Below are 19,395 nucleotides of genomic sequence, written 5' to 3'. Positions count from 1 at the left end.
ACCAGCTCTTCTCTCATCTTTTCCTATACTGAGAATGGATCAGAAATTTACTCTTGATAAGAGTAGAAGTAAAACTATTCCAGGGTTGGGGAAAAAGTGGTTGGAGGGAAAGTGAACTTGGAAACGCTTAACATATTTTCATATGATCAAACTACACATGCACATTTGCTCATGCTAAAATACAGTTCACAAGTATTTTCTAGGAGTACGGTTTCCTGGTCTACTATTGTAAATTCTTGTGAATGAATGAAATACGTAAATCTGCTCTAATGCAAAGACATACACAATCGGTGCACATTTGTGACCTTCTTTAAGAATCTGGCCCTTAATTCAGTCTGGTGTTAACCAAGACCTTTTGTTTTTATTAAAACTCTCTCTCTCTCTCTTCTCTTCTCTTCTCTCTCGCTCTCTTTCTCTCTCTCTATCCATCGGCTGACTTCATTGTGAGTGACAGTATTTTTCTCCTTTCACAAGGTGCATATTGGCACACAAAGTAGTTTTGTTCAGTGCCAGGAACAACCATGGCAATGTGTGCTTTTTGAGATGGAAAAGCATTTATGCTTTTTGCCAATGTTTGTTCCCGTGGTGAGGGCCCGGCAGGTTTTGCAACAATAAAGTTTTACAAAAGCCATGTCAAAACAAGACACACATTGACAAAACCAAATGACTGCCCACCAGTGTCAGACCTATTGGCTTTGGTGAAGCTTGTTTATTTTCATGTTTCCCATAATCTTGTTGAAAGTGGTTACACTGATTTTCCATTTTGAATATTTTGGGGAAATATTAGCATACATCAACACACTTCACTAAATGATGCTTCAAAGAAATGGTACCCAAAATTTCACAGTAGTTTAGCAAAACTTTTTTTCCTAGTTGCATTTTTTGTGAAAATTTTATTTTGAAAGCAAAGAATCATCAATCTTGCTTACAAGCTTCTGCAAGTTTGTACCTAATCAGAGAGCATTCTGGGAGCACTATACGTAGTCTCATATTGTTAAACTTTGCAAACTTGTGTACACGTTTTACTGGAACCACTGTCAGTACAAAGAAAAACACAATCTGGATGTACATATAATCACATTATAAATGTTTACATACACAGGGATATGCAGTGCATTGCTGTTTGAGTATGGTGGTTATGTAGGAAAGAGTCAACTCTTGAGCAGTCTTCTGAAGATAATACTCTTAGACTTGCATAAGACATACCTGCTATGGGGTCTTCCCTTCACTTAATACGGTACAAAGGTGATCCAGACTACTTGGTACCATCATGAAGCTCATTAACTTACTTGTTACGTTTTGCTATTGCAACACCAACACATGAAGCAATGGACATCAATTACTGATAGAAAAGTGTCAGGAAATTTCTCAGAGATCTTCCTCACCAGGTCAATGAAAAGTCAAGATAAGCTCTGAATCACATCAACTGAGGAGGCTCAACATATGGATGGGTGTGTGAGTAGCTGTGCGGGTTTATGCATGGTTTTGTGGCCCTGTGAGTGGGTGTGTGAGTGGCTGCATGGGTGTGTAAGTGGGTGTTTGCATATGTGGGTGTGTGAGTTGTGAGTGGCTGTGTGGGTCTGTGAGTGGTTGTTTGAGTGGTTTTGTGTGTGTGTGAGTGGTTGTGCGGGTTTGTGAGTGGTTTTGTTGGTCTGTGAGTGGGCGTATAGTTGTGTGGGTGGTTATGTGAGTTTGTGAATGGGTGTGTGATTGTTTTTTGGATCTGTGAGTCAGTGTATGCGTGGCTGTATAGGTGTGTGCGAGTGGTTGTGTAGAGGTGCAAGTGGGGGTGTAAGGATGTGTACGAGAGGTTGTATGGATGTGTAAGTGGGTGTGTGTGTGTGACTGTATAGATCTGTGAGTGGGTGTGAGTGGCTACATGAGTGGGTCAGTGAATGGTTGTTTGAGTGGTTTTGAGGGTCTGAATGGGTTGTCTAAGTGGGTGTTTGGGTGTGTGAGTTGCGAGTGGCTGTGTGTGTGGCTTTGTGGGTCTTGAAATGGGTGTTTTAGATGTTTTTGTGGGTCTGTGAGTAAGTGTGCAAGTGGTTTTGTGGGTCTGTGAGTGGGTGTGTAAGTGGCTGTGTGAATATGCGAGTGGTAGTGTGGATGCATGATTGAGGGTGTGTGAGTGGATATGTATGTCTGTGAGTGGCTTGTGAGGGGTTTTGTGGGTCTGAGTGGGTGTATAGGTGTGTGAGTGGTTGTGTTGGTGTGCTAGTGAGTGTGTGAGTTGTTTTGTTGGTCTGTGAGTGGGTGTATGAGTGGCTCTGTGAGTGTGCGAGTAGTTGTGTGGCTGTGTAAGTGAGTGTGCAAGTGGATGTGTGAGTGGTTTTGTGGGTCTGAGTGGTTGTGTGAGTGGTTGTTTGGGTGAGTGGGTGTGTGGGTCTGTGAGTGTGTGTGTGGTTTTGTGAGTGCTGTAGCGGTATGTCGGGTGTTTGTGTGGATGTTGGTGTGGGAGTGTGTGAGTGACTGGGTCTGTGAGTGGTTGTATGAATAGTTTGTGGATCTGTGAGTGGGTGTGTGAGTGACTGTACGTGTGTGTGAGTGGGTGAGTGTGTTAGTGGATGTGTGAGTGACTGTGTAGGTCTGTGAGGGGATGTGAGACTGGCTGTATGGGTATGTGAGTGGTTGTGTGCATTTATGAGTGTGAGTGGGTGTGTAAGTGGTTGTGTGGGTCTGTGAGTTTGTGTGAGAGTGTTTTTTTCGGTGTGAGTGGTTGTGTAGGAAGTTGCAGCCAGCCGATCATGGCATTACTGTTGGAACGTATATCGACTTTTCCAGATATACATACATCTTTTTACTTTAATAACTTCAAAACTACTGAACAGTCAAATTACAAAAAAACACTCTTTCTGGACCAAGATCTTTCTGCCAAATTTGGTGTAATTCTGTTCTGTGGTATGGGCTGTAGTCCAAAGAGTCAAAGTGCATTCCAAGTAAAATCCCCATGGGAAATTGCACAGGCAAAATGTGTTTTGGGACCCCCTGTACTGCCCCCTTTTCTCAGCCCCTGCTTGATGTGTCACCCCTTCCCTAAACCTCTTTAGACCTGAGGACCCCATTCTGAAGGGTCACTTCAAAAAAAAAAAAGGGGGAGGCGGGCCACGTGGCCGCCCTCCCGGGCCGTTTTGCACCTGAGAGAGCCATCTCCTGCGGCCCGACATCATGTTCAGGTGAAGGGAGCACATGGCCCCCCCACCCTTGGCCAATTTCAGCCTGAGGATCCAATTTCCTTGGGCCTGGTGTGACTTTTGGGGGAAGGGGTGCACACGGCTCCCCTACTCGGGATGATTTTGATCCCAGTGACCCCATCTTTTGGGGAACTAGCATGAGGTTTGGGGGGGGAGGGCACACGACCACCCTCCCTGGGCCGATTTAAGCCCCAGGGATGCTATACCCCTGTGCTCACTATGACTTTTAAGGAGAGGGGGCCTGCGGACCCCTCAGTGTCCCGATTTCAGCCCTGAGACCCCATTCCCCGGGGTCCTTATACTAAACGGTGGGTGCCCTAGTGCCCACTTATGGCACCCACCATAGTCTTTGGGGTTGGGTCTGTAGGGGTTTCCCCAACGCCCCTGCTGCAACAGCTGGCTCCCCACACTGTCTGCTCCCACTGGTTGGATCGTTTTTTAGGCTCCCACCCGTTGGGAGCGGGCTTTGTTTGTTCCTGCTAGGTGGGCAGTTCATAAATGCACCATTGCGGGCAGGAAAACCGATATGTCTCAGGGGTGTGTTCCCCAGGACATAGCTACTGAGCTGGCCCCAGGGAATGGGTTCCAGGGGCCTTTAATGTCTCCGGTAGGGGAGCTGCCCAGGGCCTTTAGAGGCTTGGAGAGGGGACCTCGCAGCCCACAGGGTTGGGCTGCCCAGGACATATACATAAATAAATGCGGCCCAGCTGCCATTTATGTTTTTTATCCCACAAGAGTTGTGAGGATTGCTGAATTTATTGTAGTTTTTTTTTTTTTTTGCCTTTTGGGGGCCCTCTGGGTCCCTCCCATGAGGCCTAGGGGGTCAAGGTATCCCTACCAAGCCCCCTTATATTATTTTTTACATCTAACTTCGGGACAGGGGACTAAGGGCCACATGTACAAAGGCTTTTGCACATCACAAACAGCGAATCGGGCTGGTTGCGACGTACAAAATGCACTTCCCCATGTTCCAATCCCTTTTTGTGATTCAGTAAACTATTTACCGAATCACAAAAAGGGATTGCGACTCGCAATTAGGAAGGGGTGTTCCCTTCCTAATTGAGACTCGCAGTCTCATGTATGATTGTTTTGTGACTGCGAATGCGGTCGCAAAACAATCACAGTTAGTACCAGTGTCACACTGGTGCTAACCCAATCGAAAACGGGAAGGGGTCCCCATGGGACCCCTTCCCCTTTGTGAATGTCAGTGAAAAAAAAAAAAAATTCTGCACAGGCAGTGGTCCTACGGACCACTGCCTGCTCTGAAAAAATTAAACAAAAACGTTTCATTTTTTGATTTTTAAATCATTTAAGGATTTTGATTCCTTTAAGGAAAACGGGCTGCATTTAAAAAATAAAAAAAAATGCTTTATTTAAAATCAGTCACAAACATGGTGGTCTGCTCTCTCCAGCAGGCTACCATACCTGTGAGGGCCGCCAATCCCAAGAGGGTCGCAAATTGCGACCTACCTCATGAATGAGGTGGGCATTTGCGACCCCCTTGCGAATCGCTAATAGTGTCATTGACACTATACAACATTTGCTTTTGCACCTTGCAAATTGCGAATCGCTCTGACTTGCAATTTGCGAGTCACAAAACCAAACGTTGGTACATGTGGCCCAAAGTGTCCTAGTCTTGTAATAGCAGCCAGCAACATTTTTACAGTCTTACAAGACTCTTGCGGACCCAAGGGCCCATACATACAATTATTTTTCAACCTATTTCTCAGAAACTACTGAACGGATTTACACCAAATGACAAACAGCACAGTCTGCGGACCAACATTTAGCTTCCTTCCAAATTTGGTGTAATTATGTTCAGCAGTTTTTGTTGTAACCTTGTCTAAAGAAATCTATAGAAAATATATGTTTATGGCATGTGTGGCTATAGGTGCACGTGCTCAGCTTACACCTGCCATCTAGTATTGAGTCCATAGTGTTGCAAGTTGTTTTTCTTTGAAGAAGCATTTTCGAGTCACTGGATCAAGTGACTCCTCCTTCTCGTTGATACTGACAATGGTCATTAACTCCTTTGTTAAATTGTTTTCTCTTCACCGTCAGGTTTGGATGTGTCTTCATTCGATCTTTCGACTCGCTCTGGTTCGAAATCTTTCTTTACGTCTTCTCCTTATCAATGGTTTTGTTTCTCAATCATGTTTTTTTCCATCTTTCATTCTTCTCTACCTGTCAGTCCGGGCACCGACCTCACGTCCTCCCGGCAACCTTGCCTGCTTCGGGCCTAACTCACCATGTGGCACCAAAGATTCTGCTAAGCTGATGGAATGGACTCCGTTTCATTTCTGTCCTCAGTGCTGCAGAAAAATCCCCCACGCTGATCAACATCTGGTGTGTAACTTGTGCCTCTTCCCGGACCACCAGGAAGCTACCTACGATATGTGTAAATCCTTCCAGTCGAAGAAAACACTTCGGTACCAAAGAGTTTGTTGGTTAGAGATGGTGCACAAGACTCAAGCTGACATCTGCGAAGCTTGTGAGTACCGTGGCCCCTCCTTCCCAACCTAAGACTATTAAAAAGCCTGTGCAGAGGTCGCTGAACAGCTACTCCCACCAGGCCATGGGCGGATCAAAAAAACTGTTTTGGCTGCCCCGCCCTCTGGCTCGGCTATGAAAATAGCCCAGACTACATCTTCAGTGTCGAACTCAGCATCTCAGTCCGAGACACAGCTGCCCTCTAGGCCCGAATTTCAGCCCTGAGCCAACCAGCCTCCACTTCTGCTTCAGTGCCGACAAAAGGAAGGACACCGACCGAAAACATTGGCGTCTAAACCAACACCTTCGGAGCAGAAAGTCTCCAGCTACGCCATCACCTATACAACATGTTTTGGAGACAATGGATGCTCAACAGCGCTGCCTCCACATCCAGGAGGGTACCGGGCGCATTATTGCTTCCCTCCCTGTTATGTTGAAGAGGAAACTGTCCTTTCAATGGGTTCTGGACACTTTTTTACTTCCAGAGAATGTCACCGAGGACAAGGCTACCAGCACACCTCACAAGCCTCTCCTCTTCCTCCTGATCCACCTTCTCTACCTGCTTCTCCTCCACCTCCCTCCCTCCCTCCTCATTCACCTGCCTCACCTACTGCAGGAGATCTCAGGGTCCCACTGTATAAACTGGGGAAAATGTGGGTGGGACACAGCAGGACCCAGATCCTCGGGACACATTTGATCCTGATCCCACGTTAAGTACTGACTTAGATTTGTACACGGTACGACCCTCCCTGCCAGATTATAGCACATCCTACCAGCAGGTAGTAGCTTGTGCAGCCTCCTCCCTTAATGTTGAGCTGCACAGGGTCCCCATCCAGCAGGACTTCCTGTTCCTTACTCGTACATCCGCACATAGGAATATCCAGTTTCTCCCCATGCTCCCTGGCATGCTTTATCCAGCAGACTAAATGTTTAAAGAACCTGTCCGCTCTAGGGTTATCACCCCTAGAGTAGACAAGAAATATAAGTCTGCTACCTCTGGCCCTCTATACATCAGGCCCCTTCAGACTCTTTAGTGACTACCAATGCATGGAAACGGGCCATTAGACTCGCCTCCAGACAAAGACAGTAAAACTCTGGATGCTCCCGACAAAAGGGTGGTTGCACAGGCAACAAATCATTCGTGTATCGACAAGTCACAGGCCTTGCTAGCCAGATACGACTGGTCTCATTGGGATGAAATGGAGGAGCTCCTCCAATGTCTCCCAGATGAGCACTGCAAAAGAGGACAACAGATTGTTACAGAGGGGCAAACAATCACAAACCACTCCATCTGCTGTGCCCTAGATGCTGCAGAGACAACCGCACTTGGTATTAACACTAGTGTTTTAATAATGAGGCATGCATGGCTTTGATGCTCTGGGTTCAAACCAGAGATCCAGCAAGCAGTGCTTAATATACCCTTCGACAAAGGCACATTTGGCCCTCTAGTGGACTCCATCCTTGAAAAGCTGACAGAAGATACAGATACCGCTTAAGCCACGGGTGTTTTTTCAGTACCCCTTTGTGAGGGGGACTGAAGAGAACCCATGGCTTTTTTGGTGCCCCACACTCAAAGGTGGTTACAATTTTACAACTACAGAGGCAACTACTTCCCAGCCCAGACAGCCTTCAGCCTCGTCTTCTAAGGGTTTCTTCAGGGGAACCATTAGAGGCAAAAACAACAGAAGCAGAGGTAAGAGCACTGCCACCCAAGTCTCTACATCCACTGCAAAGCAGTGACTACCTCTGTCTTTCCCCTGCACACTCCACACCTCTCAGGGGACGACTTCAAAATTCTCATCAAGAATGGGTCAACATCAACCTGGACCAGTGGGTCTTTTCCATTATTCAACATGGTTATTGTCTGGAGCTCATTACCACTCCTAACATACCCCCCCTTGCACTCACAGACTATCCCACGAGCACCTCATACTTTTCAAACAAGAGGTTCAGTCCCTTCTTCTCAGAGGGGCCATTGAGCCTGCTCCCTTACAACAACAGGGATCAGGAGTATACTCCCTATACTTTCTCATTACCATTAAGAACGGCTCTCTCAGGCCTATTCTGGACCTCAACTATTAAACCACTACATTCTCTCAGGAAACTTTCATATAGTTACTCTTCAAGACGTTATTGCGCTTCTACAACCAGGCAACTTCATGACAGCCCTATATCTAAAGGGCGCCTATTTCCATATCCCCATCCACCCTGCACACAGAAAATACCTAAGGTTTCTGGTTGCAGGCAAACATTACCAGTTCGACGTCCTGCCTTTCGGAGTCACAACTGCTCCCAGAGGCTTCACAAAGTGCTTAGCAGTAGTCGCTGCACATCTCAGAAGGCAAAACATACATGTATTCCCTAACCTAGATGACTGGCTCATCGAAGCTGGCACACTACTACAGTGCCAGTATCACACTCAGATGACAGTGGACCTGCTTCACATGCTGGGATTCACAATCAGCTTTGTCAAATCCCATCTACAGCAACTGTAGATTTAGCCCTACCTAGGAGCCATTCTCAATACAGACTTGGGGCTAGCATAAACCAACCTGGCCCAAATTCAGTTTTCAGTCTCTTCTCCCCCAGTTTCCCATGCCAGACTCCACATGCGTCCCCTACAGCAGTGTCTGTCCCGTCAGTGGTCTCAGCCACAGGGTCACCTGGAGGATCTAGTGTTAGACCACCATATTCACCGCTCTCTGTAGTGGTGAAACACCGCCAACCTGTTGAAAGGGCTGCCTTTTCTGGGCCCTGTGCCTCAGGTCACTTTGACCACAGACACATAACTGATAGGTTGGGGGCGCTCACCTTCAAGACCTCACAGTTCAGGGCCTCTAGGATCTCAGTCACGAATCCCTACATATCAGTTACCTCAAGCTTCAGGCAGTTTTTCTATCCCTAAAAGCTTTTCTCCATCACCTGTCTCACAAGGTTGTCTAAGTCAGCACGGACAACATGACCACCATGTATTAATTACAGGAACAAGGGGGTGGGGACACGCTCATCCCAATTGTCAAATCTCTCTCGGACAATATGGAAGTGGGCTCTCCACCATCACATTCACCTGGTGGCAGAGTATCTCCCACGGATAGGCAACAACTTTGCAGACCTGGTCAGCACAATGCAACAACAAGTCCACGAATGGGAACTCCATTTGCAAGTCCATCAAACCTACTTCTCAAGGTGGGGAATGCCTCAAATAGACCTTTTTGTCACAGCAGAAAGCGTACAATACCCAAGCTTCGCCTCCAGGTGTCCACTCTGACACTCTCAGAGAAGCTTGTAGACCCACAAGCAGAGCTGCAAAATGGAAAAGTTTTGTATGCTACTGCCAACCCAAATTTATTAATCCCATGAAAGCTACCTTCTAAGACATCATTTGTTATTTGCTACATTTACAAAAGGCACATTTAGGTAAAACTTCCATTTGTTTACATCTGTCAGCTATTACTGCATATCTACAGAACAGACAACGTACTTCCTTGTTCAGAATCCCAGTCATCAAAGCTTTCATGGAAGGCCTTAAAAAGGTTATTCTACCCAGAGTACCTCCTGCACCATCCTCAACCTCAATATTGTGCTTATGAGGCTCATGGGCTGTCTTTTGGAGACACTTCATTCATGCCCCCTTCTGTATCTTTCTTAGAAAGTGGCGCTCTTAGGCGCTATCACATCACTCAGACGTGTTAGTGAGCTCCAGGCCCTAACCTTTAAAAAACCTCTCTTCCAGATTCATAGAGACAAGGTGGTCCTTCACACAAAGCCAAAGTTCCTTCCTAAAGTGATTTCCTAATTCCATATCAACCAATCAATTGAGCTCCCAGTCTTCTTTCCTCAGCCTGACTCAATTGCAGAGAGAGCTCAACACACTCTAGATTTTAAACAAGCACTTATGTTTCACATTGACAGAACCAAAGACTTTAGGAAAACCAAACAGCTTTTTCTTGCTTTTACACTACCTCATAAAGGCAGTCCAATATCCAAAAACAGCATTGCTGGATGGATATTAACATGTATACAAACTTGCTATGTTAAAACAAAAAGCAAGTTACCAGATACTCAGAGAGCACATTCTACTAGGAAAGAAGGAGCCACTGTGGCTTCCCTTGGAAACATACCTATGGCTGACATTTGTAAGGCAGCTACATGGTCTACACCACATACATTTACAAAACATTACTGTGTGGATGTATTAGCGCGTCAGCAAACCAATGTAAGTCAAGCTGTGCTACGAACACTTTTCCAGTCAACAGCCACTCCCACAGGCTAGCCACCGCTTTCAAAGAGGGACTGCTTTACAGTCTATGCAGAGCATGTGTATCTACAGCCACACATGCCATCAACCGGAAAATGTTACCTACCCAGTAAGCATCTGTTTGTGGCATGTAGTGCTGTAGATTCATATGCACCCTCCGCGGACGCCTGTGGCTGTTCCAGTGACTTTATATTTGTATATATTTGTACATATATACTTACGTTTGCTTGGACATCTCTTTCTCTATACTTCCTCTACACTCCTTTTCTTACCCGCCTTCCGGAAAAACAATCTAACAAAGGAGTCAATGTCTATGCGCAGGATAACTGAGAAGGAGCCAACACTGGATGGCAGGAATATGCAGAGCATGTGAATCTACAGCACTACATGCCACGAACAAGGACTACATGCCACGAGAACTTTGCTGTGTGTGTGTGTGTGTGTGTGTGTGTAGCTAGATAGATAGAACCTTTCAAAGTAGTTAGGTGACAGCAGAAAAATCCATGCCTCACTAAGTTTAATATTTGTCAGTCTCTATGGTATATATTATTATTACTATTTTATTTTTACTGAGAAGGGTGTCACATTAAGGAACAAAACATCTTTTACAGGTTAGGTGGATGACACACTTGGTATTAACCCCCTGGGTTTTCTTTTGAAATGAAAAATGTCAAAACCGAGTTGAGTACTGAATATCAAAGTCCATGTTTTGATAATCTTCATATTTGAATCCTGGACAGAATAAAAAGCAAATATAACCGACAACAGCAAGTTGCTTTAGACACTAATGATGTTTCTTGACATAGTAAATAAAGTTGATTTAAAACAATGTGAAAAAATACAATATCTTTTAAATAACATGCTACAATATAGTGGCTACAATTATGGATTATTAAACAATCAATTGAAAAATAATAGGAAAACCTGTATAGAGCACAGAATACCTAAATGTTTTCGAAAACTCAAGTGCAACACCCACAACCACTATTACATTGCTATCTACAATCCCACTATGACGAGAGCATGGGTTCACCAAAAATGAACAGAAATGGGACGAGATGGTGTTCAGGAATCCCAACCTCTTCCCCTTGCTGAAAGTTAGCTAGTATTCATATGTCCTTCAAAATCTTCCTAGCATGTGCCTTTCTTAAGTGGCTGGTGTAAGTTGAAATTGCAAAGGAGGAGGAATCAACGGGCAGATGGAGCTGTAATGGAGCACTGCTCTCTCCATGTGCATGTTTTAGAAAGTCTTCATGATGCAACTATTCATTTCATTTTTTGTTTTTTGTTTTTTTTACAGTGATCTCTCTCCTCCTAAGCGCAGTAGAGGAAAACCAGCCCTTTCCCGGGTTCCATACCTGGAGTCTGTTAATGGGGATGTGGATTACAGTTGCACAGGTGAGACCAGTTTCTAATACCAATGATAAGGTGGAGGGTATATACATTTTTTGACAGACAGAATGGAGTTGGCCTGACTGAATGTGGAGACAGCTGAGCTGCTGCTCATGAAAAAACATTGAATTTGCTATTAGGCTATTGGATTTGCATTGATAATAAGGTGTTGGACTAATATTTATGGGCCACGTTGTGCTGAAGGACAGTTGGCTTAAATGCTGTTGTATCTGCCTACTTTGTAAGGAATGGAGAAAGTCTGGAGCAGATGAGAAAAGATGTTTCGCTGACACTCTGTCTTGGTTAGATGTAGGGGGGTGATTGGCAAACACAGGTGAATGGTTTGGGGCGTATTTAGAGTGATGTGTGCTATGCAGATGCCAACAGACAATGCTTGGTGATTCAGGGGAGTGTGGGCCAAAGCAGGGGGTGTGTTAGGTTGTTTATCCAACAATATCTAATGTATCTGTACGTTCTTTTAAGTAACCAGGTTTGGTAGTGTTGTGCATTAGGAATAACTTCATATGATGAACAAATTACACTGCTGAAAGTGTAACAGTAGTGCTTGTCTCTTGCTTCTGTGTTGGTAAGGCATCCATGTCTGACAGTTGTTTATCGTTGCCTTTTTGAAAAGGGCATGGAGTAAGTTACATATTCTGATGGATACTATTCTTTCTGGAGATTGTTCTCCTTTTTTTCTAATCCACCTGTAGTCTGGGATGTCAACCGTTTTTTCATGCTGTCACCATACAGTGGGTCACCACTTACATCTAAGGGATCCTCAATGGCAAACTGTAACGAAAAGTAGACATGTCTAAGACCCAATGTAAAAGTGATAATACTGGATCCGACTCCCTAAGTTCCCATTTTCACACCACTAGCATGTCTATCGTGAGCATTGTGCTGAGTCATGCACAGTCGTCCCAACAGTCAGACTTTATTTATGTTTTTGTTCTACAAATGAGTAGGAGACCAGTAAATTTCAAGTGTTGACTACTGTATTAGATGCTTTGGAGTTCCTCTTTCTCTCACTACATGGGGTGCGAAGAAGACTGGTTAACAGAAAAGGTTTATCCCCTGATAAACATGAGTGCTTTTTCTGTGAGTAGGGACTCCTATCGAAGCCACACAGTGGAACAATCACTGAAGTAAAATACAAAAGAAAGGATATTGGTCTCATAGTGAATCATGATCTTTTTGATGTTAGCATTTTTCTTTTAAAAAAAAAAAAGAGAGAAAAATAAAATAACTCTCTCCAGGCCTTGATAAGGCGCCAACATCAGTCCAGAAAACATTTGAAAAGGTACTGAATGTGACCTCTAGTGTAAGGCCCTATAGGGTGAGGTTGGAGTTGAGGATAACAAGTCAATGGTGAACTCTTAAGTGTTGCAATGCAAGAATTATGTGTTTAAGATGAGCGCAGGGGACTATTGACAGAAAATCATAGTAATAGAAGGCCATAACGATCTAGTGAGAACTCAGGATTTAATTTTTTTTAGCAGTAATTAGGTAGTATCATGGAAGCTTATATGTATATCTTTTCTCACATTACCTGTTTTTTTCAGGTGGTCTTAAAGGTGCTGCACCACGTAGTAGTTCCTTGCTTCTCCTTTGTGAACCACCTGTTGCAGTCCCAGTCTGATATAGCTCTGTAGTAGCTGAGCCCATCCATCCCCCACCCCTCCCCAAAAAAACATAGTGGAGAAGGCTACAGAGAAGGAAGATACCAAATTGGCAAACTCAGACGGGTTGAAAAGGGAGTGATCAATACCTGTGTGCCCCTGTAACTAGGTGTGGTGTGTTCTCAGGTATCTGTGGCATAAAATTAATCTTGGATACTGAGAGAAACCGGGCCCAACCCAGTCAACCCTACTAGACAATGCTTAGACAATAGGGTAGCATTCTGAAACCGCTGTAATACAAGACCCAGGAGTACATGACAATTTCCTCCTTGCTTCCTATTAACAACTTGGAAGGACAGACGTTCATGCCAGAATCCCAAGTAAGATGCCAGGCTTTGGACACTTAAGATTCATAGCTAGTATTGACAGTCAATATCCTTACAACTCCATTGCCTCTGTTCATCTCTAGGTGCCTTACTGAATGGGAAGGTAGAAGTTTGGTGAGCAGGTCCTTCACCTCCAATCCTTCGATCAGGTACAGCTGCAACATACGTTGTCTGTGCCATTTACTATTTCCTGAGACCCCAGCTCAGGACTTCCCAGTATGCTGCTGTTCCTTCTCTGTTCACTTGTCAGTAAGGAGCTCCTGTTAAGCATGAAATCTGGTTCTCCTACAGATCCATGTTCCACAAACGTTTTCCATCTGACACCAGAACCAATTGCTGACTTTCTGCAGAACATGTTTGTTTACGTACTACAATCTGCAGTATTTCCTACCCCATTGAAAGAAGCAATTGTGACCCCGTTACTGAAAAACCTTAACACCGATCTGAAGACTAAAAACTTCCTCCCCATCTCATTACTCCCTCGGCCAGTTAAGATCCTTGAAAAATTAATTAACCAGTAACTTGTGAAATTCATTGAAGTGCATGATATTTTGGATGCCTCGCAAAATGGCATCAGGGGTGGCCATAGTACAGACTCTGCTTTTGCTGTGATAGCAGATATCATTCCCTGGCTGGTTGAAGATGGTCAGCTGTGTAGGCAAAAGGCAAAGGCCTTTAAGCTTTACTTGTGCAGTTCCCCAGCGATCAGCTCTTAGTGCAACTATTTTCAATGTATATGTTGCTCCTCTGGCAGCTCTGGTACATCCGTCTGTATTTAAAGTGCTGTTGTACGCCGATGATACTCAAATCATCGTATCTATTTCCAATAATCTGACCTTGGTCGCTGAAAAATTCAAACAGTATATGTCCAGCATTAACAAATGGATGACAGAAAACGCCCTTAAACTTAATGCTGGCAAAACTGAGTTGTTGGTCTTCGGAGCCCAGGAATCGGTCTGGTCTGATATCTGGTGGCTGAGTGAGTGTGGGTCTCTTTCCATCACAGGCAAATCAACCTGTGCGTCGTATTTGACAAAGCTCTCAGTTTTGAGGACCAGGTCAGTTGTATGACCAGCATATGCTTCCTCATTTTTAAAATCTTGAGGAGGATTTTTTTCCATTCATCATGGAGAACTTGCACCAGGAAGTTACTACAGCACTTATTACTTCACGCTTGGACTACTGTAATTCCCTTTATCTCAACATAAACAAGTCCTGCATCAGCAAACGTCTTGTTTGTTCAGAATGCGGCTGCTCTCCTCATTCTAAACATTCCACTGTATGCATCGGTCAGTGAAGGTATAAGTTCACTTCACTGGCTTCAAGTTAAAAAGAGGATTTTCTTTAAGGCTCTTTGTTTGGTCCCCTTGGCTCTACATAACAAATCTCTAACCTGGTGATTTCTTTATTTCACTGGTACTGTCCGGGTAAGACACTTAAGTCCACTTCTCGGAAACTAGAGCAAATTACCAGATTTCACAAGGCTAGATGATGGCCGCAAGGCTTTAGAACACTCTACTATCCTTGGTGTTTTTTAAAAACAATTGAAGACCTGGCTTTTCAGTCTCCATCTTTCTTAAAAAGTGCTCTTGTCTCTGACTGGGTTTCCTCTGCTAGCGCTTTGACACCTGATGGTTTAGTGTGCTATTTTATATACATGCATATATGGAGTTCCAAACTAAAAGCAAGGAGACCATTCTGACCTTTTTGATCTGGCTTCTCCCCACCTCTCAATGTTCACAACAGCTTGCAACTTCCAGCCAGTACAGTCTCCTCTGTCTCTTTCAGCACTTTCCTCGCCATTCCAGGTGCTCTCTTTTGAATGTCCCAGCAGGAACCCTAGGAATGAGGAAGGCTCAAGAGGATTAATCATCTAGGCTTCCTCCTTGCAAATGGCCATGTTGACAAGTCTATTACAGACCAGCACGAGGACTTGCACACAATCAAGCTGTTTGATAACCAAACTTGCTTTGTTTATCCCAGATCGGAATTCTGTGCAATTGTTGCAGCATTGGCTCTCCTACCAAAGCCAGAACTCCTTATTGTGCCACAGATCCTCATGCAAAATTGAGTCTGGAAGACACATTACTTACATTCAAGCATCTCAGTCCCTAGGCAATCAGCATCTGCCACCCAATGACCACGCTGTATTTGTATGTGGAATCCCCTAGCTCAGTTTGATTTGTTGATCGTAGATTCACGAGGCACAAGAATTTGTATTTGTATCATGACAAGGATCCAAAACCTACATACAACAAAAGATGTTCCAATCCTTGGGTTTCTCAGACAGTCTAATGTCAATGCATGATGGTGAACTGAAGCCCACATCTGTTGCCTTTACACCTTCTTGATGCCAGAATAAACAGAGGAGGAGTAGATGTTTATACTTGACCTAAGCTTAGAAGACGTTCAGTGAACCGCTATCTCAGGACCTCCTTGAAAACTACTCCAGGAACTTCAAAACCAGTGCCTTTAAATCAAGGTAGTTAGCCAAAGAAAAGTAACCTCCTCAACATCCTCCACTGACAAAGTATTCCAGTATTACATACCCGGGACAGTCAAGCCAAATTGTGAAAGGCATTGTAAGTAGCATTTGCTTGGGTACAGTTTTATTTCCTATGGCTCACTCAAATCTAGTATGGAGAAGTCATGTCATCCACTTACACTAGTCAGCCGAAATCACCATCATTCCTGGGTCTTTTCAATGTTGAGTAATGGCTGTGCTCTACAGCTCCCCAGCCATGTCTTCTTTGGCATTCCAACAATGTAAAATCGTTGAGGAACAATATAAATAGTTCAGGGAGCACAGATTTTGCTTGCACTGTTTGCTTCTACCAGCAGTGAGTGTAAGGCTCAGTCCCATTATTTATAATTACGATCTCAACTAGTTGCTTCCTGCTCAGGACCTTACAGCTTTTCGAATGAGAGCTGGCAGTTTTCCATGTACAACACAGACTCTTAACTGCCATGCAACTGTCCTGACTGAAAAAAGAAAGTAGCTTGATATTACGATAAAACACACAAAAAATGGAGGGTGTTTAGTTTTCACCAAGAATGTTGTGGTTGCTTACCATGCAGCTGCAGATAGTCCACTGTGGCCATTACCTGGGCAATTGTCTAATCAGAAATTTGGTGAGTGCTAGCAGAGGCCAGTCTGGTCCTCATGACTTGATTTAATTTTGGTTTCTTAATAAATTACTCGGGATCAGTTAAAAAATGATTAGTTGAGGGTGGTTTGCCCATCCGTCTTCGAAAGAGAATATTAGCCATCAGTTAGACCATGCACCATTTCCATGAAAACACTGTTGTGTTGTCTTGGTTATTCGAACAGCTTCATAGCTCACAGGCATCGTGCATCAGAGAGGATCCCTGAAAAGTGCACCAGTGCTCTCTGCAGCTTTCCCTTGCAGAGCTCTGAAGATATTTGCTAAAAGGTCTGTCTTAACCTCTTCTAGTGCAAACATCTCAGTGCTGACACCACTGTGTTGAGCCAAAGCTCCCATTTTTCTGATTGGTTGATCTTTCTGCCTGCAGTATTTATAATTACCAGTCACAAATATTTAACCCAAGTTAATTTCCATTATTATAGTGTGGGGCAGATCAGATTTGTCCATCAGCATAAATATTCTGGATCTGAAAAAGTTCATTCTTCCCCTAAATAAGCCAGATTGACAATGCCAGAGCCCTTTTCTACATTCAAGAATGAGGAATCATGCTTACTCTGTCTGTAGCTCAACTGTTTGGCTGTCAAAAGGTGAGACTAGGCAACCATCCAGACCATGTTCCTGTTGGTCTCAAGCATTGTTGATGTTGCCATCCAAAGATCAGACCATCTGTGCAAACAGAGGGGGGAAAACCATGGAGACGTTCATCACTCCATCTGTAAGACTGTTGGGTGCCCAGCCATTGAAACTTTTATGACCCTCCCGAAAACCTGGTATCAAAGTTCTGCCTCCTGAATGTATAGGAGGCTCAAATCCTTTGGGCCTGATGTTCATGGTCTTATATCTTCTTCTTCAGAGGGCATTTCCGCCTTTCCCAGAGTAAGCCCCTATCAGTGGTGTAGGGAAGAATCCTGTACTCTTGTTGGGAAGAATTGTGGACCCTTAACTACCATTTTACAAGCAGTGCCAGGTTCCCAGGGATGCATGCTTCCCCTCACCCCATCCTCTCTTCAGAAAACATGGATGCCCTAGCAGCTATCAGAAGGTCCTTCACAAGAAGATAGTCCAGGGGTAAGAGGCTGAGGTTCTCTTTTTGGGATTTTCCATGGAATATCAGATTGATGCTAGGTCTTTTTTAGACATCTTGCTGACTCGGGCTTCCATCTGAAAAGTCCACAGAAATCTTCCTCTATTTCATAGAGATCTGATGAACCTGTTCCTTCTAGTCTGCTGCCTTGCAGAATTTGAACCTGGTTTCTTTGGGCCAAATTAATGCTTGACCCTTCAATTCAATGGACTCCTTCTGCTTGAAGATCCTTTTTATGAACACTTCTTTACTAGTCACCCTAAAGTTGTCCCTGTGTATAACTGATTCTGAAGCCTTAGACGCCTCTTAGCCGTACACTGTATTCCATCGGATAAAGTGATCCAGATGAGTCACCCCTTTTTGTCCCCCGGATGTACTCTTTAAGTTACATCTGAATTAGGATAATATTCTTCTTGGGTTTTTATGTGCCTGGATGGTTCTTTAGTAAAGCAAACACTGCAGTGTCTCCTTGTTACAGACTGACACTTTTTGAATTTATCAACAGTGTTTTACATTGTGAACCTACTCTAAAGTCACCTGCTGTGCATTATTACATCATTCAGAGTTTGGGACAGGAAATTCTCTTAGAAACAAATAATGTGGCCGTTGTAGTACTACATATTGTAAATATGTTTATACATTGCATGGACATCTCACTTCTTTAATAGATATACGCTCATATACGCTTCTACACTCTTTACTTCACCCTCCTACGGGAAAACAATCAAACAAAGGACTCCATGCACATGGGCAGTATCATCGAGAGGAGAAGTCACTCGATTACGTGACTCAAAAATCTCCTTCGATAAAACAACTTGTAACACTCTGAGCCCAACACTACTAAGTCCAACTTATGCAAAGCATGTGAATCTACAGCACCACATGCCACAAACAGATGTCTACTGGGTAAGTAACATTATATATATATATATATACATATATATATATATATATATATATATATATATATATATATATATATATATATATATAAATTTCAAAAAGTATTCACTGCACTCCACGAGGTATCAATAGTGCAAATTTAATCCAAATAGCAACCACCAACGCGTTTCAACTCCCTCAGGAGTCTTGTTCACATATATATATATTTAACATATTAACTAATTTTTATACTATCAAAATAATACACAATATACTTGTAAATAAAACATGAACACATGCATTTATAATATATAAATATGTAAAGTAGTAAAAGGGGGAAAGAACAAAAGAGGATAAAAGAACTTGGTTGAAAGAGTGGTAAAATAACTACAATCTACTGCTCTGCCCAAAAACTATGAAACACTGATGCGCTGTCTCAGCAATTAACTCTGATAGAAGGGAATATTAACCAGTAACATGAGATAAACATAAAATAGGCATTTGATCAAGTTCTTAAAATTAGGGGAGGTTACTCATTTTTGGGCTCCGGCACATTGTTTTTCAGATTGAGCGCAGGTGAGAGAAAAACACAAACAAGGGAAATAAGGTGGAAGAGAAAGACTGAAAAATAGTGACAGAAGGAGAAAACAGGAATGAAAAAGATCCTGCAAGACTGAGGCAGGGAGTGTGGGGTCAAATATTAAAGAAGCATGAGGAGGGTTCAGGACAAAGGAATACTTGTTATTCGACACCTCGACGTTCAACAGCACCGGCCACGGGCTTCTGAGCAAATCTTTGGGTCCCAGTACTTACAGTTTTACAAGTTAAGCACTGATTTTCTCATACATTGTATGCTAGCACGGATCTGATCATACATTATATACTTTTAGGAGTGAGATTCAGACAATCTGGCTTTCAAAAAA

At 43.6% G+C, this 19,395-nt stretch overlaps 1 protein-coding gene across 4 annotated transcripts in view; it reads left to right on the top strand.

Annotated features, from left to right (window-relative positions):
* The window catches only part of BRPF3 (bromodomain and PHD finger containing 3), a 329,828-nt gene that overhangs the window by 244,953 nt on the left and 65,480 nt on the right, over positions 1-19,395 (top strand). For all 4 annotated transcript variants that reach the window (XM_069238754.1, XM_069238755.1, XM_069238753.1 and 1 more), the window contains one exon: positions 11,240-11,337. In XM_069238754.1, the coding sequence (XP_069094855.1) occupies positions 11,240-11,337 (98 nt within the window). The remainder of the gene's footprint in view (positions 1-11,239; positions 11,338-19,395) is intronic.

This window comes from Pleurodeles waltl, chromosome 6, assembly GCF_031143425.1.
Source record: "Pleurodeles waltl isolate 20211129_DDA chromosome 6, aPleWal1.hap1.20221129, whole genome shotgun sequence".
In the NCBI taxonomy this organism is placed as follows: domain Eukaryota; kingdom Metazoa; phylum Chordata; class Amphibia; order Caudata; family Salamandridae; genus Pleurodeles; species Pleurodeles waltl.
This window is presented reverse-complemented; position numbering and strand designations above follow the sequence as displayed.